This window comes from Oryzias melastigma, linkage group LG20 (assembly GCF_002922805.2).
Source record: "Oryzias melastigma strain HK-1 linkage group LG20, ASM292280v2, whole genome shotgun sequence".
In the NCBI taxonomy this organism is placed as follows: domain Eukaryota; kingdom Metazoa; phylum Chordata; class Actinopteri; order Beloniformes; family Adrianichthyidae; genus Oryzias; species Oryzias melastigma.
The window spans coordinates 14,649,846-14,660,631 of NC_050531.1; the positions used below are offsets into that span (position 1 = coordinate 14,649,846).

A 10,786-nucleotide genomic window follows, 5' to 3' on the forward strand; every position below is an offset into this window, starting at 1 on the left:
AAACATTTTATGAAATGGTCACCTGTCCGAGTTCTATCCTGCTTTTACCTGCAGACTAGAAAGCCCTAAAGCCCTAACCAATGTAGATATTTGGGCACGTCTTCTTCTCTCCTTGAGGCAATTCAGAGCTGTTGAGACATTCTTCCACGTAAAGTCAATCTAATGCCAAAACAAGTCGGTTTAGTTTATGTGTCTCTGCCATTTAAATTTGGGAACAGTTTGTTCTAATACAAAAAAAAGGACATCAAAGTCATGTCACAATCACTCAATCCAGTTCTCTTGTACAGTCAAGAAGAAGGGCACAAATGGGTTTGGTGTTTATCTTTTCTTCTTCATGAAAAGGATCATAAATGGGGATAAATAATCTTATTTAAATTTAAAGGAGTAATCAGTTAACCTTTTTATTCTGCTATGGAGTCAAAAACATCACACATGAGCGGCATTGTTGAAGTACCTGCCATGCTACCAGGAAAACGGTCCCGTCTGGCTATTTCCCAGTCCGACTCGCTCATCCAGCTCCCCAGCTGGCTCTTCACCCCACCTGCAGGGATTGGAATTGTGTCTCGCTGGTTCTTGGTCACGATTACGGTCTTGCTCTCGACTCTGGCCACATCCTTCGGGTCTGTGCGCGCAAGCCAGCTGCCAAGCAGAGATTTCGTCAGTTTAGGAAAATATGCTTGGAGGTTCAAGCCAGTGAGTCTCACCAGTTTTCGTATTTGGGAAGCCTCTTGACCATGCCATCCCGCTCCAAACCTGCCAGGATGTTGGCCGTTTCCTCCGGAGTGCCGGTCACCACCTGGACGTTGGCAGGTTTGCATTCGTCCACAGCTCCCTTCACAAAATCTGCCACCGCCGGCGGCAGTGAGGGAATGGAGGCCAGGGATCGAACATTTACCCCGACACTACCTGGTCTGAGAGACAAAGAAACAGAGATTTTGAAGTTCAAATCAAGATTAGACAGAGGTAGAGGTACTAATCTAAAAGTGAATAAAATCAGACAGAACTGGACACTACAGCTGTATACAGACACTACAAGTGAATGAGTGGACTCAAACTGTGCAAGCTGAAAGCACCATGAAGATGTATTTGCATGCTGGGAGCCTAATACCATCAATGAAAAAGTAAAATGGTAGACGTAATAATGAGAGAGCTGTGTTTACTAGTAAACGCAGAGCTGTATGGGTGTAGCAGACGAGCAACTTCCAGACGATTGAATGTGCCATGCAGCAGCTGTGGGGATTTTGTTTAAATAAAAAAATGTTTTATAAACACCAGTAGGGTTCTGAGGTAGAGCGGCCATATTGACTGAAGCTTGACTCAAGAACGGTCAGAAAATAGGGGAATGAGCTGGACAAAGTTTAGTTGAGGGAGTCCAACCATCCATCCATCCATCTTCAAAATCTGCTTAAACCCTTTAACTACCCCCCTTGGGGGAGTAACACACACAATCAGTGTTCTTAAAAACATGTTTTCCAAATGGTTAGCTATTTGATTGAGCAGACAGTTAAAGTGTTAACCCCTTTCAGGGTCACAGGGTTGCTGGAGCCTATCCCAGCTACTAATGGACAAGGGCAAGGAACACCTAGTTGCAGGGTGACACAATCACACCCTTACAGAGGCAATTTAGCAAGTAACCTATGAAGCATGCTATTGGACCAGAGTTCCCAGAGTAAACCTGCTCATGCATGCGGAGAACGTGCAAACTCCAAACTGAAAAGTCTCAGCCAGGATTCAAACCTTCTTGCTGTGAGTAGAGATATCTAACCACTAAGCCACTGTACAGCCAACCACTAACTAAAAATTTGAGCTTTAAAGAAAAACTTGTTTTGTCACGTATTCTGAATCTGGACTGGTTAAAAGTATGTGTAGTTACAAACACATCACATACATAAATGCAGATAAACACGTAAATCTGGTCTGAAAGTACAAAGTGCACGATGATTCATGGATTTCCAGCCCTGCAGTACCTCCGGCAGAACGTTCATAGGACAGCTTACAGTCATTTTGCTGTCAAACAATGAATGGAAGTTCTGACCCAAGTGGGGTTCCTGCCTCATATGAGGCTACAGTTAAAGTCTGTGACTGCCCACAGCTGTGGTAGGCTTTAAACACTGACGTCAGCACACAACCACTCACAATGAAAACGCTGACATGAGAATGAGTTGCATCATGCTTTTTGTGTGCACCTACCTTTAGCATGTCAGCATGCATTTACATGACTTTCCTTTGGACTCCACTGTGGTGAAATTAACAGATAAGTTACTTTCTCTAGTATTAGGCCATAAAATCTTTCCGGTAGTTGCTGAGCTGTTTCACCAGAGGTGGACATTAAGCAGAATTTGATTCCTGGGAACCTGGGAGCAGTTTGGTTGACAGACTTAATCATTTATTGACCACAGCAAAGAAAAGCAGAAAGTGGAAATAAATAGTGTATCAGTCTCTCAGTGTGATCTTCTTATGAACCATACGGAATGACAGGAGCGCCGTAAAAAACTTAAAATCTACAAAACAATAAAGTCATAACAACAATAAAATAAAGACAAAAATTAACACAATGAAAGAAATACTTCAAAATTGAAACTAAAAAGTAGAAAATTTTGTCTTTTTAACTTTATTGTATGTCGCCTGAAACAAACACGCTTTATTGTTTCAGGCGGCATACAATAAAGTTTTTTTTTTTTAGAAATTGACTTTAATTTTTCCATTGACTGTATAAGAGAACTGGACTGAATGACCCCTCGCATTCCAAACAGGAAGTACTTACTAACTCCAAAAAGGAAAAACCCCATTGACTTCTATAGAGAAATAAACAGCTATTACTCATTATATTTGTCAGAACAACCATTCTTGCTAAGAGACTTTTTTTAAAAATTTCTTTGTAATCCTATTTTTTTAATGATGTGTTTTCTTTAGTGCAAGTCATTTGAGGTATAAACTGACCAATCAGACGCCTTCTTCAAACTATCTGGTCTCAAGCCAGAAATGTTTGACTCAGTCCAGATCTCATTTACAGTGAATGATATTTCCAAATAAGTTTAGAAGAATGTTTTTTTAAGGGGATAGAGCAAATAAAAACAGAATGTTAACCTTAAATAAATATTAAAAAACAGAATTAGAAAAACTCATAAGCAGTTTTCAACTTTCCCTGTCTGTGTGGGCGTGTGTTTGGCACTCATGTCATTACAGCTCACCTTTGCCCCACATACGTTATAAAGAACGTGTTTGTGTCCTCCGTCCCGTGACACAAAGAGCTTCTTCGTTTAGATGATTTGGTCTCTTTTTACCACATGGAATAAATCAACCATACCCCCAAACCCCCAGACTGTCACGCTTTATAATAACCAGCAGGGTGGTGCTCAGTATTACTGTCAGTGTGACTGGGATTAGGAAACGGACGGGTTAAATTACGATTGAATAAAGCAAAGAACAGTGGAAATGTCCTGCTGCTTTTCTTCTTACTATATGCTGTCAAGGAAACTGGAATGTGATTATTCAGCAGCGGCCACGTCACGGCACATGCGCCTAGGGGCAAAAAAAAAAAGTAATCCTGGTTTGTTTAAGATGAAAAAGTTCTGCTTAAAACACACCTCCAAGTTAGTGAGCCAATCCCGACACAACACAGGTGCTCAGAGTAAACACTCCCCTTCAAAGCTCAGACACATCCTGCTTGACAGCCTTGACAGGACAGAGTCTACCTGTGCTGCAGAGGGCCGTGTACCTGCTGCACAGGCTGCATGACATTAGCCTCCATCACGCTGAGGTGAGCACACACGGAGAGCACACACAAGCACACGCTCCAGGACATTCAGTGACAACTCCAGCAATTAACAATCCCTCAGGCAGAAGGGCAAACAAAAAGTAGCCGAGTTCTGGTGCCACCAAAGGCGTCAGACACATCCGTGAAAGCAAAAATCAATGCAAATTCATGACATCACCATAAAACCAGAAGGGTGGTGGTTGCACATAATAATAAATAAATAAGTTGGAATATTATTTTGAAATATGTGCTGATTTAAATCAGTCAACAGGGGATGTAGAGTTTAGATACAGAAAATGAAGTTCCACAAGTTTCTAGTACAAGTTAACACAACAAAAGACACACACAAAAAAACGTATTCAACTTTAAAAAGTATAAAGAAAAACCCTAACAGAAGCCATTTACTAAATAAATATATTTTTTCCACATGTACTTAGACTCACAACATAAAAAGAGTAACATCTCACCTCCTTATAACTCCTAATAGAAGGCACGACATCCTTGGTGGAAAAACTTAACAAAAAGTGTCAAAATAAAAGCACATCAGAGGTCTCTGCTGTCAGTAACTAAAGCTCCTCCAGGCTCATATCTGTGCTCCGAGGGGACCTTGCACTTTGGATCCAGTCAACTGGATGCTGCCCTGGCCCCGCTCCACGGCTCCAGCGGACGGATAACCCCGCACGCAGTCCACGCACGGCTTTATGGGGTGAAGTTCAAAGGCTGCCGGGGGCGGAAGGGAGCGCGCTCGCGTCTGCTCACGTCGACGTGCAGATGTGCGGCTCACATCTGGCTGAAAGGAAACCGGAAGTCTGAGCGAAAACGCGGAAATGGATCACTGAGCACGCGGAAAGCGACAAAACGCAAACGGAACTGAACATTTAGTCTCTGTTTTGTCTTTAGAAGTGTAAAATATTGTTAAAATAAAACAAATACTATCGTAATTAAGTAGTTTATCAACTTTAATTTCACTTTATCACTACAACTCATTCATTTGTTGTTGTCGTGTCTTGTTTATTTATTCAAAAACACACAATAGAAAATTGTATTAAAAATGCATTTAACATACATTTAATGTAAGCCTACGTAAAAATAAAAAAGCAAAAAACAATAATCAATTAATTTATATAAAACAATTGCTTATATAACACCCTAAAAAGTGAGAAAAAAGTTAGTCAAATGTCTTTAACAAAATACTACATTTGAAATTAGTTTTGGTTTTTGTTGCCCCTGTTTATATTGTCAGACAGATCTACAAATTGACAAACTTCATAAAAAAATAATCTTTGAAGATTTTGAGTTCTGTATCTACATGTTACATCTTCTGCTTTTTGATGATTCCTTGTGTTAAAAATGTGACATGTACAAAATATGAACCCCACCTATTGATGCAAATATACATATAAAAGCCATTCTACCCCAAATTTAACATGTTTTAGCATCTACTTGTAAATCAAAAGAGATTTTTTTAAATAAATAAATAACTCGTTTTAAAGTGGAAGTTTCGGACATAACTCTTTACTTTCTAAGAAAATTTAAAAGTTACTTTCGAAATAAAGCTTATAAGTGTAACATTGCTGCCTGTTATTCTTCATAAAACTAATCAAATGTCACCGTGAGGACCTTCAAGTTCACGTCATGTTTCTTTTGACAGACCTTTGCAAAGATTCATGTTGGTTTTGATCCTTATATCTTCTTTGCTGTGCCTGAAAATAAAAAAATCTTGTTAATTAAGCTTACTTTAATGTGGACTCTTTTGCTTGCTCCTGGAAAGCGAGCCTAATCCTGCATTTAAGGTGTGGTACAAACAATATCAATGGATGCTTTTTGTAATCTTTAAAAATACAACAACAAAAAAAAGCGATTTATAAATTATGCCTGACTCATCGGTTGTGACACTTCGAACTATGAATAGTTAAAGAATCTCTGGTGTGGGTTGGAGCAGAGGTGGTAGTTCTATCCCTGAGGCATTGGCCTCTTAGGCCTGGTGGCCTTCTTTAAAGATGGTGAGGGGGAACCCTGGGATCTACACTGGGGCTCATGGGGTTTTTAGATGTTTGGACAATAAACTGAAGAGGCCATTTTCTGCTTGAGGTTGTGCCGTTTGTGCACTCTAGCTCTCAGACATGAGGTTCCTAATGTCGTCTCCTCCAGATTGTGTGCAACTGAGGCGTGTTTTTTATTTCTTTTTTTCTTGCTTCTTGATCCTTTTGGTGATTCCTTGACTACAAACATTGATACAAAAAGAGGCTTGCTATTAGTAATGACATTAGCTGCTGTTAAATAATCTGCAATTGTGATTAAACACAAAAACTTTAATGAACCTCCTGGACAGCAGCCAAAGCAATCCACTACAAACACAGTTTACAGCCATCATAACCTGTAGCAGTGTACTCAACTGTTATTGGAGTTCTGCTATAAACTATAATCTAGACGCCCTTTCAGCTACAGTTATCTTTTTTTAGCAGAACCAAATGCTAAACACCACTCAAATGTCCTAGTAAAGTTATATTTGTACATTTTTAACAGCTCAGTCAACAAAGCAGTACTCAAATACTGTAAAATTATGGATCCGTTTATCATTTTGTGGTGTTAAAACTTACAAATAATAAGCTGATGTACCAACACATTTGTAATTGTGACATTATTACTAAAAGAAAAAAGGAGAGTTTGTTGCTTTTTAAATAGGATTTAGGTGCCACAGGCTCTCTGGTAAAAGTCAAACTGCACTTTCAGACATTTCTTGACAGATTTTTTCAGCGACGTACCGTCAGGGCCTGCAAGGCCTTTAGTGAAGGCCTAAAATAATTTAAAAAGAAGCATCTAAATCACAGACAAATGTTTTTTTTAATAAATAAACATGTAGTGAGTTTGGTCTATTTAAATTATCCCTTTATGATGGAATTGCTCAATAAAATAATATTCACATATGGTGTTAGAAACATAAAATAATTAATTTTAACGAGGATGGTTTTGACAGACAAAGACTGAAGGCTCAGCTCTGAAATGTATGGGCCACCACTGGATTTTTTTGTACCCCACAACTAAAAATAAGTACATTTATTAATCTTTCTTTTCAAATAAACAGTTTTGAATAACATAAAAATAGTCTAAAATAAATAACAGGTTTTCAAACTAAACTGAACTTATCCTTTCAATGTGGTCCAATCTTTTTCAATACTGCTGTTAGTACTTCAGGGGATGGTGCTTACAGAGAAAAATAAATATTAACACAGGGTCCTTAAATGCAGCTGATTTTCTCATGTTTTTAGTGAAGTTAGTTATAAAGTTGAGGGATTAATAAAAAACGAATTTGCAGGACAAACAGTTGTCCAGTCATCTCCATTTTAGACCTGTGCTATCGTTAACCTCTTAGAACTTGACTTTTACCTGTATGGATATTACATCTTGGGTTATATTACCACAGTAGGTACTTCTCTCTAACTTTTTCTGAACATATTTTCCATGTGTATAAGTTTCTTTTATGTCCAAAAACATCATTGTGAGTTCCACTGATGTCCTAAAAGAACTCTGATCAGGAATTATCTTGATTTTACTTGTGCTATCTCCATGTTTCCTTGCAACACACATCCAAAGCACGTGACACAACGGAGATACAGCACAAAAGGAAACTGTAATTAAAGTTTACCCAAAAAAGAAACTACAATAAAAGTGAACAACTTTCATTGACAAAATCAGATAATTGAAAACTGTCCTTTCATTGACGAAAATAAGACAATAAATAATCATTGAAGAAGTTTGTGATTTTTCTTAAAAATATCAAACTTTATTATTGTTGTCTTGATAAAGACAGAAGCTTTTGGAATGTTGCCTGACTCTTTATAACCAGTGTTCCAGGTGAATAGTTTTGGTGTCACATTACTGATAAGCCTGTTGGATCACTAACAGGTTTTTTTTTGCCCTGCAGAGTCTTACAGGCCTATAAAGGATGTTTAATGGCTCCTAATGAATTTGCTGGTTATTTTTTTATTTTTTAATCAGTGGACAACAACTTTTTCTTTCTTTCATGGATACAATATCCATATATTGTAAAATACTATAGTATCCATAAGGAGAATGAGTGTTGTTGCAGAGAAAACGAAATGCAGAGTGGAGGAAGATGGAGATCCGACGGTCACAGGCTTCGAGTTAAACTTCACCCTTCCCTTAGGTGTGTGCTGATAATACCTGCAGAGTCAGCAGTTGTACGGAGTCACTCCAACACGTACACACGATGACTATAAATCACAGCATCAAAAGACACATGGGAAGAAACAATCAAATACACAACAGTTGTCAGAAGTAAAAATATGCAAAAAAACATTTTTTTAAATATCAGTGGAAGCTCTTATGATGAAAATGGTTTTAAAGCTGTAGAAATAAAAAAAGTACTATAAAATTTTAAATGTCTTAATTTTGAAATAATTGGCCTAGAATTTTCTTTAGCAAGTAATCTCATAGAAAATTAGAATTTATTTCTCCTGATTGTGTGATTTTGTTCTCTGACAGATGGTTTGAAGTACTTTCTTAACCTATTTTGACAAGTATAAACAAATAATATCATGAATGGATTGATCTATCATGACGACAATGAGAATAAACGCAGAAGATTTTATTTCTACTAATCACTCACAGCCTTTTAAATGACTTGTGGACTGTAGGTGCTCAAATGTGCCAATGTTTTCACTTTATTTGTAGAGAACTTTACATCAACATGCATCGAACTCATGATGCCTGATATAAAAGATACATAAACTAAAACAATAAGAAGTCATAAAACATTTTTATTGTATATTTCCTAAAAATAAATGTTGGATTCACTCAATTCACACATGAATTCTTTATTTCTTGAAATGTACTTTGATTTTTTTTTTATAAGTCTTATTATGTCAGGACTTTTGCCTCTATCCATAATTATTCAAGCAGCTAAATGAAATAAGCATTTTGTTACTGCCTTATACAAATAAATCTTGTGAAGTGATTTGTCTTTAAATTAAATTTGCAAGATTTTTTTTAAACTTCTCTGTATTTTTATTCAAACTTATCATATACATATGACCCCCCAGCTTAACTTATCTTGTCAAATATTTTCGTTTTCACATTTTTACTTTCTGTTATTTACTTCTGAGCCCTTTGACACCATTTACTGTGAGATTAAAGACTTAGAAATGCTGGGGAGTCTTTACATTGACTGCTAGTGCATCAAACAAACTCTGAACTATTTTACCCTTTTGGTTTTTCGATGATTATCTGTAAATAAGAAACGTTTAGTATCGATTTGTTGGAAAAAAAAATCTTTAAGGATTTCAGCACTTACCTAGCTGTCAGACAAGCAGTGATCAATAAAACCAGACAGGCACAACCTTTTGGTCTAAACATTTTTCTTTGAACGAGCATGTAAAATGTATAGCTGAAAATCAGACAGATTCACTTAAGTCAGTCTTTAGCAGTAACATGAATAGTTTACAGGAATACATGTAAGAAAATTAAGCTACTATAAAGCATGGTGGCAGAGGGTTGGTGATTTGGGCTTGTTTTAAAGCCAGATTTCTGGTGGCTGGGTAATTATGAACTTCTATGCTAAACTTAATTCTATTTAATTTTCACCAGCTACTTTTTTTCACAAAACTGCAGCTTAAATTAACCAAATAAAAACAAATCCTTATGGTGTCATAAATGAGCTTTCCTGAATTTATGATTGACAAGCTCAACATTTAGGGTTCAACGTCCAGCTCTTTAAATTCCTGTTTGTGCAGTTTTAGTTCAACATTTGGAAACTGCTCGTCATGTCATAAACTTATCTGCATAGAAAAGCACAGGAAAGCTGTGCTTAATAGAGTTAGTGTATTATATACAATTCTTAAAAGCTCTGGCAATAATAACCTGTTTTATAAATGTACATTTCTGGCAAGCTGCTAATTTTATTCCTCTTCCCAATATAAATTATCATTTTTCAGTCACAAAATAAAAAAATAAATGTAACTTTAACATAAGCTAATCAATGCTTAGCAAAACAGAAAATTATGATAAAATTGTGAGTCTAAAAAAGAATTAAATCCAAGGATTTCTATCTGCAAAGAAGAACTGATGCACAATCACGAGATAAAGGAAAGAAAATACACAATGTCCTAATATGCCCAGTCTTTGTCTGCCAAACATTTGCTCGGACACCCGACCTTTGTCCAGACTGTTTCTCAACGGCTGAAAAACACGCCGTTGCCTTTCAATCACTTATCCAGCCAAAGTGTCCGCAAACGGTTGTTCCCGTGTCAACAGGTGCAGCCTTTGCCCTTTGCATCCAACCCTGAATATTACATAACACTGCAGGAGTTAAGACAGACACACAAGAGTCAAAATATTTCATGAAGGGTTTCGTAAACCCATACATCAATTACATTTCCCCTCTGATGGCACACAGCAGATCCACTGAAAATAGAAATCAAATTTTCCTTTTAATCACTTTCTTGATGCACACTTTTATCCATTTACTTAAAAGTTTGACTAAGGCTGAAATCAACCACAACGCAAATAACAATGTTCTCCTTGTGTTAGCTCAGTGGCTGTTCATCTTTTTCTTTTTCTTTTAACTTGTGGTTAAAGGGCAGTCCTTTCATGGACAAATGGAACAACAGCACCCTCTAGCGGTCATAGCAGAACTACACTTAAAAAAAATAAAAAGAACTCAGTTATACAGAACATGATAATAAAAAAATTGCTCCTATAAATTATTTTTTGGGGGGCCAAAAAATAGCATTTCATGGGCACAACTTACTATTTTATTACCATTTGGTAGATGCAAAGTGGCATTTAGTCAGCATAGGGCATTATATGGTGCTCACAAACTAGTATGTTAATTCCTACTTCTAACTTCTGCATGGCCACATATTACTAATTTGTAAGCATAATATAGGAATTCTTGGAGACACAATTTAAATCTGTGTAAAAACACACACTTGTGCCCAGAAAAGGCTATTGTGAGGCGAGTTTGTGGACGCAAATGATAACATGTGTTGCATAAAATACTATTTTTTT

At 37.0% G+C, this 10,786-nt stretch overlaps 1 protein-coding gene across 2 annotated transcripts in view; it reads right to left on the reverse strand.

The window, feature by feature from the left end:
• The window catches only part of pck2 (phosphoenolpyruvate carboxykinase 2 (mitochondrial)), a 16,049-nt gene that overhangs the window by 4,506 nt on the left and 757 nt on the right, over nt 1-10,786 (reverse strand). Inside the window, exons 1-3 of one of the 2 annotated variants that reach the window (XM_024280028.2) lie at nt 4,225-4,435; nt 705-911; nt 455-639 (exon numbers count right to left, since the gene is read on the reverse strand). In XM_024280028.2, the coding sequence (XP_024135796.1) occupies nt 455-639; nt 705-911; nt 4,225-4,256 (424 nt within the window). In that variant the 5' untranslated portion in view covers nt 4,257-4,435. Of the gene's footprint in view, nt 1-454; nt 640-704; nt 912-4,224; nt 4,436-10,786 lie in introns of those variants that run through there. The other variant, XM_024280029.2, reaches the window with a different exon arrangement.